Source organism: Halichoerus grypus, chromosome 2, assembly GCF_964656455.1.
Source record: "Halichoerus grypus chromosome 2, mHalGry1.hap1.1, whole genome shotgun sequence".
Lineage (NCBI taxonomy): Eukaryota > Metazoa > Chordata > Mammalia > Carnivora > Phocidae > Halichoerus > Halichoerus grypus.
In genome coordinates, this window is record NC_135713.1 from 41,673,835 (window position 1) to 41,690,971 (window position 17,137).

The 17,137-nt window shown below is 55.6% G+C and overlaps 1 protein-coding gene across 7 annotated transcripts in view; it reads left to right on the top strand.

The window, feature by feature from the left end:
* Positions 1 to 17,137, top strand: part of TCOF1 (treacle ribosome biogenesis factor 1) — a 37,537-nt gene that overhangs the window by 5,646 nt on the left and 14,754 nt on the right. For 2 of the 7 annotated variants that reach the window (XM_036113567.2, XM_078066741.1), the window contains exons 3-18: positions 277 to 422; positions 2,476 to 2,549; positions 3,303 to 3,489; positions 4,099 to 4,172; positions 5,893 to 6,123; positions 7,253 to 7,465; positions 7,686 to 7,898; positions 8,063 to 8,227; positions 8,388 to 8,570; positions 8,731 to 8,982; positions 9,073 to 9,273; positions 13,450 to 13,587; positions 13,779 to 13,964; positions 14,050 to 14,235; positions 14,398 to 14,538; positions 16,687 to 16,797. In XM_036113567.2, the coding sequence (XP_035969460.2) occupies positions 277 to 422; positions 2,476 to 2,549; positions 3,303 to 3,489; positions 4,099 to 4,172; positions 5,893 to 6,123; positions 7,253 to 7,465; positions 7,686 to 7,898; positions 8,063 to 8,227; positions 8,388 to 8,570; positions 8,731 to 8,982; positions 9,073 to 9,273; positions 13,450 to 13,587; positions 13,779 to 13,964; positions 14,050 to 14,235; positions 14,398 to 14,538; positions 16,687 to 16,797 (2,701 nt within the window). The remainder of the gene's footprint in view (positions 1 to 276; positions 423 to 2,475; positions 2,550 to 3,302; positions 3,490 to 4,098; positions 4,173 to 5,892; positions 6,124 to 7,252; positions 7,466 to 7,685; positions 7,899 to 8,062; positions 8,228 to 8,387; positions 8,571 to 8,730; positions 8,983 to 9,072; positions 9,274 to 13,449; positions 13,588 to 13,778; positions 13,965 to 14,049; positions 14,236 to 14,397; positions 14,539 to 16,686; positions 16,798 to 17,137) is intronic. The other 5 variants (XM_078066738.1, XM_036113568.2, XM_036113569.2 and 2 more) reach the window with 5 other exon arrangements.

Here is a 17,137-nt window from a genome sequence, read left to right on the forward strand (position 1 = left end):
CCTGACGGTTCTATGAACGGCCTACAGGTGCTGGCTCATCCCACTCAGTGATCGTTGGCCATTGTTACATAATGTTATTGACCCTTCCTGATTATTTTGAAGACTAATAGTTTATGAAATGTGTGAAAATGCAGAATACAAGTGTATTACACCATGTTCTCAAACTCTCTATGCACATTTCCTCGGGGGGTGCGCGGGGGGCATGTCTTTCTTTTCAAATCTCCTGGAGGTGTCCTTGTCACCTGGTTGGTATAGCCAGTCACCCTTGTCCTGCAGAACCTCAGAGGTTGGTCAGAAGCGGAAGGCAGAGGAGGATGCGGCGCTGCAGGCTAAGAAGACCCGAGTGTCAGACCCCATCAGCAGTTCTGAGAGCTCAGAAGAGGAGGAAGAGGACGAGGCAGAAGCTGAAGCCACCAAAGCCAGTAAGAGTCCTGCAGGCTGGGGGAGCTTCCATCGGTGTGTTTGTAGGGGCTCAGCCCAGGGCCCTGCAGCTTTGGGGAGCAGGCCTTTGGATATTGGATTGTTCTGGGGGAGAGCCCCCCTCCAGCTTCTCCTCCAGTGAGTCCTGGGAAGACCAGGACCTTTTAGAGAGAAAATTGGAAGCATCTCGCATGCCTATTGCAATATTTAGTTGCGGCCTTTCTCGTGCCAAACATTGTGTGCTGGGGACTGGGAATCCAGTGGTGAGCGAAAACAGAGCTGGGCCCTTACAGCCTGATTTGGGGTACAGCGGCTACGTTGGTACAAGCCCCCAGGGATTCTGATAAAGATGGAAGGAAGCCCACACTTGTAGAAGAACTGCTGGAAAGATCTCAGAGGGCAGCTGGTGGGCACCCCTTCCGTGTGGCCTGTGGGCTGTGGGAGAGGGGCTGTGCTTTCTGTTGTTCTGGAAGAGTACGAGGTGGCTTGGGGAGGCTGTCCTGGGTGCTCTGCTTTCAGAGCTCTCGCAGGGGTAACCCCGTGAGGCCTGCCCAGCCCCTTCTCCCCAAGTCCTCAGGACAGTTCGTGCTTTAACCAATACAGCTATAACTCCACAGAGGAATCGTCCTTTTTTGCTGCAAGGTAATTGGGTTTTGCTTACATAGAAGGTAATTCCTTAATTTTAGGTATATTTTCCGATTGTCAAAGAAATCTGGGATTCACTGTGGACTGTTCATTATAGGATATATGAAAATGACTGGTTAAAAAGGCAGGAAAAAAATTACCCATACTCTTGCCACCTACCATTTGGCAAATTATTCTTCGATTTATTTTTCCTGAGCCTGTTTTTAAAAATATTCAAGATCATATTGAATATATATCTTATATCTTTCTTAGTCTTTTAAAATTACAGTTGCAAAACAAGTTCACTTTGAACCATACGGAAGCACGTGGAAGAAAAATGAGAGGTTTTCTGTTCTCCTATCCTGGTTCCCTTTTCCCCCCTAAATGTATCCTGCTGGGTAGCTTTACAGCTCTCCCCTTTGCATCTAGTCCTACAGACAGCCGTCCATACGTGCACACATCCATATCTACACACTTTGTAACACAAAAATTGGTCAATTTCATACTGACTGATATTTGATATTAATGGATTTTTATTTAGTGATACTTTATGAATTTTTCCTGTGATAACAGAATCATAATTGAGTCCCCGTTGAGAGAAGCATATGGAAATATTTGTGGGCAGTGTGGTACAATGTCTGGCATTCTCTTCAGAATCATACTTGATGCCAGAAACGCGGGGTGACATCACATTGGCCACAAGTTGCTAATGGTTGGGGCTGTGTGGTTCGCTGTACTTCCTCTCCACTTACAAACGTATCTAAAATTAAAAAGAGAGGGAGATGGAGTTAAATGCCAGGAAGGGAATTAGACCATGCTGTTCATCTCCACAGTGTCCTCTCTAATTCACAGCACACCCTAGAAATCTTGTCCTGTGTGAGATCTGGGGAGACAGTCTCCTGGTGTAAGAGCACCAGGAATCTGTGAGTCTCAATATCTGACCAGTTCCCGGGCCCATGGTTCAGCTGCCTTTCTGCTAGAAACCCTTGAAATCCCGAGCAGCTTTCTCTGTGGCCCCGGGGGGCAGGCTGGCTGACCATTGCCCCCGTCCTGCTGCGTGACTCTCGGGCTGCAGTGTGGTCACCTGTCAGGCTGGCCCACCCTGAAGTTGGGCCGGGCCACCAAGGTATGCAGCACGCCTGTGAGCCAGCCCTTTCCTCTGGGGCCACCAGTTTCTCATGCCAGCAGGGAGTCGGGACTCCCTGGGGAACTCGGACCGGTGGCTTTCACGTGTCCCTGCCCTCTTGCTCCTTCTGGCTGGGGCTCCTGCACCCTGGAGCTCTTTTCCACAAGTCTGGGCTCAGCCTCAGGTCCTCGCGCCAGCACCAGGCAGCCATACCAGTTGAACTGTCAGGTGAGCCAAGACCTGTTGGCTGTTCTTAATGAGAAAAAGCTCATCTGGCTTATCCCGCGGGTGTTTCTGTCTTGCAGCCCCAAGACTAGCGTCTACCAACTCCTCAGTGGCAGGGCCAGTTTTACCATCAAGCGCAAAAGAAAAAGCCAAGGTGAGTAGGACCACCTTCCAAGCTGTGGCCTATGGGAGTGAAGTGCCCTACAGGGGACAGTCCCCTGCGTCAGAGGAGGATAGGGTTGTGGGTAACGGACTGACTTGGATTCAGATGTCAGTCTTTGTCACCAGCTGTGTGATCCTAGCACGTCCCTTCACCTCTCTGGGCCTCAGTTTCCTTTTCTGTAAGGTGGGAACAGTGCCCACTGCTCTGGGCCCCTGGGCACAGTATGCACCTGTAACAGCTTCTTTCCGCCCGTCATCCCCGCATTCTCCTGTTCAGCCAACAACTTGTGACCCATCCAGTTACTTTCCAGCCACCGTGGGAGGCAATGGGGGCACCACAGTGAACAAGACACCTATGGTTCTGAAAGTGCGAAGCTCATTTTCTAGACTGAAACCACTTAGAGAGGAATACCATGTGCTGGTAGTCCATAAAGCAGCATCGGGCACACAAGGACGCTGAGCTGCGTCCCTGAGCTGCCTGGCGCGCTGGCAGCAATGCGAAGAAGTGCTAGGAACCACAGCTGACCGCTCGTTACCACTTAGCAAGTAACTCCTGTGTCCCAGGAACTGTAGTTGGGCTTTCTCCACGCCTCTGTGAGGGCAGGTACCGCTGTCGGCCCCAGCTTAAAGATGAAGAAACAGACCGAGGGAGGGAATTTGCCCAAACTCTCACGGCTAGGAAGGGGTCTGTGCTTGTCATTCACCAGGCCACACCCGGCATGTCTGTCACCCCTGTCCTTTGTAGGCAAAGACCAAGAAAGCCAGCCAGATGGTGAACTCCACACCACATCCGGCCTCTGGAAAGGCAGTGGCCCACCTTCTGTCTGGGAGGTCCCCCAGGAAGTCAGCAGGGCCCTCGGCAAATACCATCCTGGTCTCAGAAACTGAGGAGGAGGGCAGTGTCCCGGTCCTCGGAACCACGGCCAAGCCTGGTGAGCAGCGCTGACCTCTAGACGCGAAGCGCCCTGAGTTTGGGCTGGGGAGGCAGGCCCCGGGCACTGCTTTATCCAGCTCTGGGACATTCTGGAATTTAGAGGTTTGTCTCCATGGCAGTAAGGGCTCGCACCTCGATGAGGGAGGGTCTGCTGCAGGGACACGTCAGGCTTTGCCAAGGGAGCTGGAGCAGCCTGGGTGGTGGGGGAACATTTTCTGGTTTATTGCTCTCAGGTGGGTCCGGGGCCCACTGGAAAGGCTGAGGCTAAAGTGAGAGGCCTGGGTTTGCCTCAGTTTCTCATGTCAAATAGGCGTTTGCCTGCCTGCCTCAGTGTGATGATGATGGAGATCTCTGAGCCATCAGACGCTGGCTTGTGTGTGTTAGGACCTAGTCTAACACTTCCCAGGGCCAAAGGAGTGTGGGAACGCAGGGATACGAGTGGCACGCACCTCAGCTGTGGGGTTTCGGGATAGGTGGAGCAGAAGCTCCGCACACGAGAAGTGAGCACAGGGCACCTGCCTCTCATTGGCTGGCGTGGCAGAGTGCTGGCAAGGGGAGGGGAGTCTGGAAGGGCAGGCCCTCAGTGCTCTCCCTCTTCCTCCCTCAGGAATGGCATCAGCCAACCAGGCCGACAGCTCCAGCGAGGAGACCTCCAGCTCGAGCGATGAGACCTACGTGGAGGTAATGGCCACCATCCTCGGGAGGTGCCCTCTGCAAACCTCTAACCCTCCCAGAGGCCTGGCCGGGGCTTCGCACACCAATGGGGCCAAATCAGTTCAGCCAGTGTTTCAGGGGGACTGGGAGCTGGAAAGGCCGAGGCCTGGGGAGGGGAGCCAGGTGCTGCTCATCGCACCTTGGGCATGAGAGAGGTTTCGGGTTGGCGGGGAGAGACGCCAACCTGTCTGTGGGACAAGGGGAGCCTTCCTGGGAGAGGTGGCACTGGAGCAGGGCCTCGACGCACAGGGGACTCCCCAGGAAGGGATGTGGGGGAAAGTGTTTAAGCAGGAAGAGCTGCACGAGCCAAGGCGCAGGGGCAGCAGGGTGGCCGTCCTGTGGTGTGGTCAGGGGAGTTGGGTGAGGGGCTCTGGGCACGCTGGTGAATGCCAGGCCTGGGCACGTGGTCAGAGATGGTCAGATGGTCAGGTGTTGGTCTGTGGCCTTAGCTCTTCTCTGAGCTGTGACCAGGGAGTCTTTCTTTATGGGGCACCTGGGCCTTGGGAATATAGTGGTAGGCAGGAGTGCATGATTCCTGCTGCCGTGGGGACGTGGAGGGGTCCTCAGAAGTTTGACTGCAGTGCTGAAGGTTGCTAGGGGAAATGTAGAGAGCCCCAAGGGGCAGCAACAAGGATGTGGCGCCGTAGACGAGGTGCAAGTTACAGAAAAAGGGTCAGAGGTAGGCAGGGGCCCCATTCTGCTGCCAGACCATGAGGGCCAGCAGGAGTTTGGGTTGTACTCTAGGCTCTGTGAGAAGCCATCTCAAAGTTTTAGGCATGGAGGTAAGGTGGCCTGATTTATGTTGGAGAAAGGTTGCTGGTCGTAGCCTGGGTTGGAGGACAGGGCAGAGGGAAAGTAGCAAGACAGTTGAAGCTGGCAGAGTGAGGCTGGTGGCAGGCGCCAGGGCACCTACTAGAAAGGGCCTGTGGAGGGAGAACCAGCAGGGGTCGGGGCGGGAGGGTTGATCTGGTGCCCAGAGTACTTCTCCCTTGTTTCCTGCCTCACCCAGTAACCTCCTGTCTACCCCAGGCCTGGCCGAGGGCTGCTCCCCACATCCCATCCCCACCTGGCTACAGCCATCAGGGCGCCCCGGAAAGCCAGCAGTCAGACACACAGCTTCGGTGGGCCAGAGGCCAGCACAGGGCCCTAACAGCAGTGAGGAGTTTGTGATTGAGGAGATGGCTGCCCCGGGAACCCGGGGTCAGGTGGAATCTGATGCCGGAGGTGCACGTAGGGCACTGCCTGCCTTGGAAATGTCAGAGTTTTAGAAATCTAAGAAAGAGCCCATAGAGGAGAGGAATGTGCCTGAACAAGCCAGTGGCGAGACTGGAGTTCTAATCCTGGCCTCCCGGCCCTTGGGATGGCCACCACGATCAGATACTGTAGTCGAAGGGGCGGACAGGGTGAGCCTCCAGGTGGCAGAGGAGTATAGTGTTGGAGGGTTCTGCCCCCAAGGCCACACAGACATGGGTTCTAGTCATGACTTTGCCCTTCATATTGGTCTTGAATGACTTAACCTCCCTGAACTTCTTGTCCTTTTCTGGAAAATGAGTGTAAAGATAGCATCTGTCTCAGGGATTTGAGAATCAGATGATACAAGGAAAGGACTTTATAAACCATAAAGCCTCTCCTACCCCTCAGAGGCAAAGATGATTAGTTTTTCCCTAATCGCATTTTCTTGTTCCAGATGAAACCTTCAGTAAAACCGCCCCAGGTCAAAGCCTCACCAGCCCCTGCCAAGGACTCTCTCGGGAGAGGGGCAGCCCCAACCTCTGGGAAGGCAGGGGATGTGACACCCCAAGTCAGAGGCGGTGCTCTGACCCCAGCCAGCAAGGCCAAGGAGCCGGAAGAGGACTCAGAGAGCAGTGAAGAGGAGTCTGAGAGTGAGGAGGGGGCCCCTGCGGAGCCACCCCACCCGGTGAGTCCTGGGGGCGGACTACCCCTCAGCGTCCCGCATCCCCCAGCAGCCAGGGAGTCTTTCATGGCCAGCAGAGGTTGGCCAAATGGCTACATGATGAGCACCTCCTCTGCCAGATAAGACTCACCTTAGGGTTTGGGGAGCAGGAGATGGAGGTGTGAAAATTGAAGGGCAAGGACAGTTGGGCTTGCGTCAGCCACCTGTGGAAATTGCCCTTCCTGCCCAACCAGCAGCCTAGAAGGGCTGCTTCCTACAGGGTGGTCCTGCACCCCACTCTGTCAGTAACACCCCTTTACCTCAGCTTGTCTAGTGAATGGGATGTGGCCAGCTGGCCCTATTGTGAAGGGACTTAAGTTTTAATTGCCTGGTCGTCTGGCTTCTCGGGCCAAATCATGGTTTGTTAGCTAACAGGAATCCTGTTAACTTCCATCTGCTGGGATCCCCTCCCCTGGGCAGGTGGCCAGGGCTGTGGGCACATCTGAAGGGAAAGCAGTGGGGCTGGGAGGCTGTTGGGGCCGGAGAGCCAGGAGGAGGAAAGCATCAGATAGTGGTGGGAAAAGGCCCCGCAGCCCTGAGCTGGCCAGGTGAGGCCCAGGTCTGGATGATCAGGGGAGATGCAGTACATAAGGTTCACTTTGCTGGGTGTTAAAGAGGAAGGTAAGGTGGGCTGGGCTGTAGGAATGGCAATTGAGATAGAGTCCTCAGGGAAGGCCTTACAGAGACATCGAGGACCTGCCACACAGAGGGCGTGGAAGTGGGCCAAGCCAGACTTGGTGCCCGTGCTCACAGAGCTCTCCCAGCGGGGGAGCCTGGCCGAGGGAGGCTCTGACCCCTGTGTACAGGCAACTTTGGGAGCAGTGCAGGGGCCTCAGGGAGGACTGCCAAAGGAACTGGCGTCTGTCTCAGACCCAGAGGAGGAGGCAGTGGTGGCCTAGGGAGATGGGCAGGGCTGTGAAGGCCCCAGGAGTGAGAGAGTAAAGCTGATAGGCCAGGCCTGAGCACCAGTCAAGGTAGAGCGTGAGGAGAGAAGCGGGGGCGTCTTGTGAGCCCCAACTAAGGCCTCCGCTTTGTCCTGAAGGCACCACCAGAGGGTGAGGAGAGGAACAAATCACCCTTTCTCTTTTACTAGGTAAAGGCCTCAGAGAAAATTGTACAGGTCAGAGCTGCCTCGGGTCCTGTCAAGGGGACCCCTGGGACAGGGGCCACCCTAGCACCCCCTGGGAAGGCAGGGCCTGCAGCTGCCCAGGCCAAGGCAGGGAAGCCAGAGGAGGACTCAGAGAGCAGCAGTGAGGAGGAGTCCGACAGCGAGGAGGAGGCGCCGGCTGCCAAGATGCCACTTCAGGTGAGGCCTGGGGAGGGAGAGTCCGTGCAGCCCGCGCCCCTCCCCTGAAGGCCTTCTGCGGCCTTGTTCTGCCCTCTGCGAGACCCCTAGACATGCTCAGAGCCCCGCCCCTTCTCCCCTGGGGTATGTGGGATGTCCTTTGCCCTGTCCGGTCTCTTGTGTCTCCTCCTCATGTCCACACTCTGGGCTCCCTTCCCTAAGTCCATTTGTCTCCCTTCAGGTGAAGCCTTCAGGGAAGACCCCCCAGGTCAAAGCTGCCTCAGCTTCTGCCAAGGAGTCCCCTAGGAAAGGGGCCCCTCCAGTGCTGCCTGGCAAGGCAGGGCCTGCAGCCGCCCAGGTGGGGAAGGGGGAAGAAGACCCAGAGAGTAGCACTGAGGAGTCCGACAGCGAGGAGGAGGCCCCACCTGTGCCCCCGGCCAAGAGCCCTGCTCAGGTGAGGCTGCAGGTGCCCCTGCTTGGAGAGCCCATCTGTCGGCTTCTCTTCCCCCTCCACACCTGGGGCCCTGCACCCTGCATTTGCATTCCTCCCCGCCTGTCTCCCCTCACACACAGTCCCCTGTGGGCCCCTGCCCTGATCCTGTCTTTTGTTACTCCCAGGCAAAGCCCGTGGGGCAAAACTCCCAGGTCAGAGCTGCCTCGGGTCCTGTCAAGGGGCCCCCTCAGAAGGTGGGGCCAGCAGCCACCCCAGTAGGGAAGCAGGAGGAGGGCTCTGAGAGCAGCAGCGAGGAGGAATCAGACAGCGAGGGGGAGGCGCCGGCCCAGGTGAGGCTCCTGCCTGTAAGGCTCTTCTCTCCCCCTCAGTGTCAGGAGCATCCCCCCTCCCCCCCACACACACACTGACTCTGCTTGCCCTCTCGGTTTGTCTCTCTGCACACAGCCATGCTCTCCACTCCCTCCCCTGATCCTGTGTGTCTCACTGCAGGCAAAGTCCTCCGGGAAAATCCTGCAGGTCAGAGCTGCCTCAGGTCCTGCTAAGGGGCCCCCTCGGAAGGCAGGGCCTGTGGCCACCCAGGGCAAGGCCGAGGGGTCCAAGGATGACTCAGAGAGCAGTGAGGAGGAGTCAGACAGTGAAGAGGAGGCGCCTGCAGCCGTGGCTCCAGCCCAGGTGGGGCCCAGGAGGGGCCACTCTGCAGCCTGACCTCACCACCCTCACCAGTCAGCTCCCCAGGGAGCAGAGGGGAAGGACGGCAGCAGGGCTCCACCCCAGAGCAGATGGGGGCTCTGAATTCAGGCTCCTCTAGCTTCTGACTTCTGCTTCCTCTCAGGCAAAACCAGCTGTGAGAACACCCCAGACCAAGGCCTCCCCAAGGAAGGGCACTCCCATTACCCCAGCACCTGCCACGGTCCCCCCGGTTCGAGTGGGCACACCAGCCCCTTGGAAGGCGGGAGCAGCAACTTCTTCAGCCTGCGCCTCATCCCCAGCTATGGCCAGGGGCGCCCAGAGGCCAGAGGACTCTTCAAGCAGCGAGGAGTCCGAGAGTGAGGAGGACCCCGCTCCTGTCCCAGCCGTGGGACAGGTGAGGCCAAGTTTATTCAGCTGACTCAGGGCCAGTGCTCATGTGGCCCCTGGGGCACCTGTGACCCGCTTCTCTTCCCTGTCATTCCAGGCGAAGCCTGTAGGGAAAGGTGTCACCCTGAAAGCTGCTTCCACACTCACCAAGGGGCCCTCAGGCCAAGGGACTGCCCCAGCACCCCCTGGGAAGGCAGGGCCTGCAGTGGCCCTGGTCAAAGCTGAGGCGCAGGAAGACTCCTCCGAGAGCAGTGAGGAGGACTCTGACAGTGAGGAGACGGCTGAAGCTCTAGCCCAGGTGAGGCCGAGGAAGGCCCAGCCCATCCCAGCCACACCAGAGCCTGGGGCCTGCAGGGCTGAGGAGAGGCTTTTCTGGGCTGCTCTTGCCCTCCCCCCCCCCGCCCCGCCCCCGGGTGTGCAGAAACCTCAAGGGCAGCCTCAGCTCAGCCTCCTTCCCCACTTTTCACTCTGTCTCCTCCGCCTGTCAGAGACGGCAAGATCTCCCCCGTGGCCTTTTGAGCTCCCATTGGGATTCCTTATGCCTTCCACAAGCTCTGTTGAGCACCCCATCTGCCAGGCGCTGTCCGGTCTCCCTCAGGGAGTTCCTAGCCTAGACGGGGGCGTGGACGGGTGCCCAGGTTATTCCAGCATGGTGTGTGCTAAGGCTGAGAATAGAGCGCGTACCTGGGCTAACAGCATGGCTGGTGAGAGCGTCTAGGGGTTTCCTGGACGAAGTGGCATCGGGAACTGGGCTGAGAGAGCTGGCCAGGGGACGTGGAGTGTTGCAGGCAAAGAAACTGGCCTGTGTGAAGGCCCAGAGGGTGGGAGAGCACCTGGCCTGAGTGAACCGCCCCAAGCAGAGCATTTTGGTGGGATCACTGAGGGAGGTGGTGTGGCAGAGGCAGACGGCAGGGGTTTGGAGCCAAACCGCCTGGATTCAAGTCCCAGCTCCGTGTTCTAGCAAGTGACGGACTCCATCCAGGGCCTTTGTTTTACTCTTCTATAAATTGGAAATCAACCTTCACAGGATTGAGAATATAACGAGCTCTCACCTACCACACCCAGCAAGGGGCCTGTGCGCTGCAGCCTTGCTCATCTGCCACCCTGAGGGTGGGCCAGGCCAATGGGGAACAGAATCAGGAGTCCCCTCCCCATCTGGAAGAGTTAAGTTGCGAAAAGTGAAGATTGCTCATGCCCTGTGCTCGCTCACCATTTTATTTGTAATCGTCACTCTCCCCCGACCCACCCAATAACCACTCAGAAATTAGTCATTTCTTTTTTTTTCCCTATACCAAAGCACACATTTTCTATGGATTTTTTTTTTTTCCCCTTCTCCCAGTTGCGTTGTGGGACCCAGGTTCCTGTGATTCCCCTAGTGAGGTTTTGACCTGCGTGTGGGCCCTGCTGGAGTCCCAGCCCAGCAGCTCCTATCCCGTTTGTAAGCTGTAGACACATCCCAGACCAATGCCTGAAAAGTTTCATTGTGCTTTATTGCTTAAGTATTTGTCTTCCCATCTGAGCCTCCCACCGGTTCCATTAGAGGAGTGTTCATTTGCTTTGGTTTCTGGAGGAGGAAATTAGAGCTTAGAAGAGTTGTTTGCTGACCTGCTTCAGCCCAGCCAGCCAGTGAGGGTCCGAGCTGGGCCCGGGGCCCCAGTGTGTCTGCCTCAAAAGCCTTGACTTTCACACATCCTTCTGCTACATCTTGGCCCAAACTTTTCCAACCACAGACATGATTATGCTCTGGGGTCTTACATTCTTCCAAGGTGCAAAGTAAAACAGCTAATCCCTCTCTAGGGGAGCAGCTTTATAGCCTGAAGCCCTGTCAGAAGATGGGGCCTTGCCCAGCTTCAAGAGGTCTGAATTGCCTCCACCGAGACAGGCGGCTCTGATAGGAGTCTTGTCTGAAGGATAAGGATAATTAAGCCTCTGTTGCGAGGTTCTGGTGAGGATGAAATAAGAGAGAATCCTTGTATGGCTTCACTCTCAAAATGCTGTCTGCACCCACTCAGTGGGGCCCACACTGCTCAGTATTGCTGGGGTCAAGTGAGTCCGATAGTCTCTGGTCTGCTCAGAGACCCCAGCCAGCTCAAAGGAGACCGTCCATGTGAGAGCTGAGGTTCAAAACAAAGGAACAAAGACAGGACTGGTTCTGGAAAACCAGATGTGCCGGAGACTGAGAAGGAGGTGATTCTCCATTGCAGTGCCATAGGAAGAGAGCCCTTGTGTGAGAGGGATGGGAGAGATGGTCAGTCAGCGTGTCACGATTGGCTGAATAAGTGGTACGGTGCCTTTCGGGCCTGACCTTGTGTTGTATGTTGACCGTACATCTTTTTTAAGATTTTATTTATTTGTCAGAGAGCACAAACAGGGGGAGCGGCAGGCAGAGGGAGAAGCAGGCGCCCCACTGAGCAGGGAGCCCGATGCGGGACTCAATCCCAGGACCCTGGGATCATGACCTGAGCTAAAGGCAGACACTTAACCAGCTGAGCCACCCAGGCGTCCCTGTTGAGCTTACATCTTATGACATTACGTTTGCTTATCTGTTTTCCTGGCTTTTGTAGATTCCTTGGGATTTTCTATATACAAACCATGTTGTCTGTGAATAAGGACAGTTTTACTTTTTCCTCTTCAATCTAGATGGCGTTTATTTCTTTTTCTTGCCTTACGGCCCTGGCTAGGCCCTCCAGTACAATGTTGAGTAGCAGTGGTGAGAACAGACACCCTTGCCTTGTTTTCTTATTTAGGGTATAGCGTTCAGTCTTTCACTGTTTAGTATGATTTTAGCTCTAAGTTTTTCAAAGATGCCCTTTATCAGTATGAGGAAGTTCTTTTTTTTTTTTTTTAAGATTTTATTTTTAAGTAAGCTCTACACCCGATGTGGGGCTTGAACTCACAACCATAGGTTCAGGAGTCACATGCTCCACTGACTGAGCCAGCCGGGTACCCCAAGGAAGTTCTTTTCTGTTCTTAGGTTGTTGAGTTTTTATTATGAGTTGGAGTTGAATTTTTGTCAAATGCGTTTTTCTGTTGAAGTGATCTTACTGTTTTTTTCCTGTTCTGTTAGTGCACTATATTGCACTTAGTTGATTTTCAGGTATTAAATCAACTTTTCATTCTTGCAATAAATCCCACTTGGTCATGCTCCCTTTTCTTTGTTGCTGGATTTGGTTTGCTTAGGTTTTTGTGTCTATATCCACCAGGAATATTAGTCTGTAGTTTTTGTGTAATGTCTTGGCCTGGGTTTGGTATCCGGGTGATACTGGCCTCCTGAAATGGGTTTGGTAGTATTCTCTCCTTTGTTTTCTGAGAGTTTATGTTGGATTGGTATTATTTCTTCCTTAATAGAATTCACCAAAAAAAGACACCTGGGCCTGGATTTTTTGTGTGTGGAAGAAGATTTTTAATTACTAAATCAATTTTGAAAATTATTATTGGTCTGTTCAGGTTTTTTTGCTTCTTGAGTCAGTTATATTTTATACTGTATTGAGACTTGTGAGGTCAACTTAGTGCTGGTGTCTTCTGTTTTCTTAAGTGAATGTAAAAGACATTGCTCCCCTCTGGATGACTTTTCTGTGCTGATGAGCATCTTGACCTTAGCCAGACACAGTCTGTGCTTTAGAGGGCTTTCTTTCTTGACATGCTGATTCTTAGTTTCACTTGGTCTCGTGTGGATGGGGGAAGTCACTGATCAGATGGCATCTCTGAATGAGGCAGGGGCCTAGGGACACTGCCAGATTCCTCATTCTACTTCACATTAGCCCAGTTTGCTTTCACACTCCTGTCAGCGATCTCACCGTCAAAGATTTTACTCTTTGTTGCCCTCATCTCTCTAGGTCTGTGTTTGCTTGGATACCCCGAGAGGGCTTGGGGGATCCCTTGGATATCAGTTAAGATTAGGTTAAACTGAAGAAAACCTCAAACAGCCATGGTTTTCTGTCTTGTTCTGCCATCCTGAGTACCTGGCTCTTGCCTCATACGCTAAGATGGCTGCTAGAGCTCCAGCTGTTACCTCAGCATTTCTTCCAGCTGGGAGGAAGAAGACCCATGTTTTCTACCCGTGTAAGAAAGTTGAATTGTATACTTGACTTCCATTCTGTTAGCCAGAAGTTAAACTCGTGGCTTCCTAGCTGAAAAGGGAGCCTGGAAAATACCTCTGCCTCGGGTAGGCTCCTGCTTAGCTAACACTAAGAAAAGTGCTCACAATAAATGAGTTTATGTGCCAGGCACCATGCTAAACACTGTGACTTTCCCATTTAATGATAACCCTGTGGGTGAGCCTTGTTGTTAGCCCCATTTTACAGAGAAGGAAACTGAGGCCACAGAGGTCAGTGATTTGCCCAGGTTCACACAGCTATTAAATGGACGAGCAAGAATCCACACTCAGGCAGCTGACTCCAGAACCGATGTTCTTGGCTAACCACTCTGCTGCATCTCACCTTCTCCCTTCCGTAATTCCTGTTTCTCCTTCCAGGTGAAGGCCTCAGTGAAAATTCCTCAGAGCAAAGCCAGCCCAGCTCCCACCAGAGCAGCTTCAGCCAAAGGGGCAGCATCAGCTCCGGGAAAAGTGGTCACTGCCGCTGCTCCAGCCAAGCAGGAGTCCCCGGCCAAGGCAAGTGGGACCGGAAGCCCAGGTGCCGGAGGGGGCTGGAGCTCGGGAGGAGCACGCAGCTGGCTCAGCCTAGCCAGGGCCCTGCACAGGCGGGAGAGACTTCCGCACAGTCACACCGTGGGTGGGCTTAACCTAAATGGAACCGTGCTGTCTGCTTCCTTCCCTAATGCTGCTACTGTCTCACCATTCAGGTAAAGCCGCCAGCGAGAGCACCCCAGAGCAGTGCTGTCTCGGTGAGGGGCCGGGGGGCCGTGCCGGCTGCGGGGAAGGCCGTGGCCACTGCAGTGCAGGCCCAGCCGGGGCCAGTCAAGAGCCCACAGGAGGACTCGGAGAGCAGCGAGGAGGAGTCGGACAGTGATGGGGAGGCCCCCACTCAGGTGAGGCCCCGGGGAGAGTGGAGAGCAGCTCTTGTGGTCCCTTTGGCTCTCTCCCCTAATTCTGTTTCTCTCACTCCCGGTGAAGCCCTCAGGGAAGACCCCCCAGGTCAGAACTGCCTCAGCCCCCGGCAAGGGGTTCTCCAGGAAAGGGGCTGCAGCAGCCCCTCCCGAGAAGACACAAGCCCCAGCCCCCCGGGCTGGGAAGCCGGAGGCGGCCTCGGAGAGCAGCAGTGAGGAGGAGTCGGAGAGCGAGGAGGAGGCGCCGGCCCAGGTGAGGCCTAATGAGGAAGCCGCTGCACCGCCCGGCCTCTGAGCCGCCGCCGCCCGCTCCCCGCGCAGGACTTGGGGTCAGGGCCAGGTGAGGAAGGAGGACCAGATGAAAGCCGTGCCTCCTGGACCCTTACCCCAGCCGCGCTCCTCTGTGTCTCGTTAGGTGAACCCTGCTGTAAAGCTCCCCCCAACCAAGGCCTCCCTGATGAAAGGTGTCCCGGGCACTCCTGTTTCTGCCGAGGCCTCCACAGCACGAGTGGACACCCCAGCCCCACAGAAGGCGAGACCAGCAACTCCCGCCCAGGTAAATGAGGCCAAGGATCTCAGGACGTCACAGGGAGTCTTGAGGAGGCTTGGGCTGCGATGCAGGTACCAGGAGGTGCTGGGGACCTAGAGGAAGTCCCCTCCCTCATCTGGGCCTGGGACCCCAGGGAGAGCTCAGCTGGGTGAAGCCTAGGGAGTGGGGAGAGGGAGGGAATGAGGAACCGACTTCTACGTGGACGGTTTCCCTTCTGTCTGTGTGCGGAAAGCAGCAGGAGCGGCTTCGGCCTGCAGAAGTTCAGGGAGCCAGACTCCAGGACATAGAGGGCTCCCGTGTGTGATGGCCTAGTAGCCACCATTGAGCCTTGGTGTCAGGAGAGGCAGTAGAAGGTGGTGGCAGCTAGGGCAAACTGGAGAGTTCTGGTCCCAGCTAGAAAGATGGTCCCTGTCAGCCCCAGCAGCTGATTATGACCGCATGTGGCCACGTGTTTGTTTCTTAAGGGAAGCTGGAAGTTCCTGTGCCAGGCCGAGCTCCATCCCCTCTTAGGTTTCTGTTTTCTTCAGGAACAAAGACAAGCACCAAGAAGTTTGTTAAGTGCTCCTAGCACTGACCTCTGCCTTCAGTGCATCAGACCAACTACGAGCGTTCCATCTCACGGATAGAGATAAAGGGATGAAAGATGTTGGCCCTGCTCTCATCTCATGGGGCCTGTAGTCAGTAGGGCAAGGTGAAGTAGTGGATTATTGGAGAATATTCTGGTAGTGCTCTGTCTGATGGAGCTGGGAGAACACGTCTCTAGAGGCCAGAAGAGATGATTGAGCAGAGCTTAAAGGAAGACCAGGGGTTCACCAGACAGGCGGAGCTAGGCCCTCCGGGGTGGTGGGGGGGTTGCGAAGGGGAGGGAATGTGAAGTCAGGTGGGTTCCACAAAGGCCAGCCACCCTGTAGGCAAAAGTCACTTCTAGTTGCCTGTCACCAGTCACATGTATGGGGGTCTAATGCCAGACTAAGACACAAGGGTCCCAGCCATGTTTAGACATAGCAGTATTTTGGTTTGTTTTTGTTTTTTAAGTTTTAAGTGGGTTCCTGGATCAGGACATCCTAATCTGCGGGAGAAAACCTAATTCCAAGAGCTTAAAGGAGATTGGTTCCATCATGGCACACAAAGCTTTGGGGTAAAGCTGCTCCAAAGGTGGTTCCTTCAGCTCTGCGTCATGGGTGACCCACATTTCTTCCATCTTCTACTCCCTGCCATGGCAGGGCTGCAGCGTCTCCAGAAGAGCTAGGAAGTCCCCCAGCAGACCTTCCTTCCTCTCACTTCCTTGTCCACATCTAAGGCATGTGCTTCCCCCGCCAAAAAAAAAAAAAAAAAAAGGCCGCTCACTGATAAGGGGCCTGTGGTTCTGTGATTGGCTGGGAGAGGGGGCCGCCGTCCCCAGAGCCTGGTGAGCGGGTGGGGGGGGCGCTAGCAGAGCAGAGTCGGGGGCACAGCTGTTGTGGTGTAGGAAACAACACAAATCAGGATCTCCTAGCTGCTCTTGAGAAATTGGACTCGGGCAGCGTAGGCGGCTCTGCCACTTCGCTTGGCCGGACTGAGTAGTGAAGGGGGGGCCTCTGCCCCTGGCCTGGGCTCCCCTGAGCTGGTCACCCCCAGTGCCTGCTACTCCGTGCTCTCTTCCTCTGGCTCCCCGACCGCAGCTCCTGCCCAGCCAGCCCCCCTCATTTATGCCTGGTCCGGCAGGAGGGGCGGCAGCCTTGGGACACTCCTGGCTGGCTCCTGCTCTTACCTGGGGGTGTTGCAGCCAGATGTGAGCACGCTGGGACCACTACCGCTGGCTCACCCCTGCAGCCTTGTCCCAGGCTGCTGTCTCCTCTCATCTGGACGCCGGGCCACCCGCACGGCAGCCCTCAGGTTTTAGTGGGGTCTGACTCCTACTTCCCTTTCAAGTTCAGAGTGGGCTCTGGAGGGAGCATTAGCAGAGAGGAAGGCTGTGTTTCCGGTGGCCGGGGGCATGCTGAGCCAGCAGCTGTCCTCCCATGCGGGTAGTAAGGGGCCGCGCTGCCTCCCGTGGACAGCCAGCATACGAGGGCAAGCTTGCTCGCTGGCCGTGGTTTCCCTGCCCCAGTCCCTCAGTCGTGTTCCCCTTCAGCTAACACCCCCTGCCCCCTACCCATGTGCTTGTCCCCTCAGAAGGAGGGTAACTCCAAAGCTGCCAGAAGCAAGCCCCTGGCCCCAGCACCCCCAGAGAAGAACACAGAGGGCTCCTCGGAGAGCAGTGACGACGAGCTGCCGGCCAGCCAGGTAGGCCTTTCCTTCTCTTTGGGACACTGCAGACTCAGGGCAGCGGGCCCCTGAGGGGTTGCGAGGGCAGACCTTTGCCATTTAAACAGCACTTCACGGTCTCCTGGTTGAGCCATTCATCTTCACGGTAACCCCGGGAGGTAGGCAGCGGGGCATCACTGAGCATCCAGGCTTCAGAGCCAAACGGTGGAGGGTCAGTGCTGGCTCTCCCAGCTGCCAGTTCCACGACCCCGGGCACACCCTGAGGCCCAGATATCTGCCCTGGAAGCAGGCAGGGTAGCAGTCCTCCCTCCTGCATCCCTGCATAACGCGCTGCCTGATGGGAGTGCCTGTTCCTGCG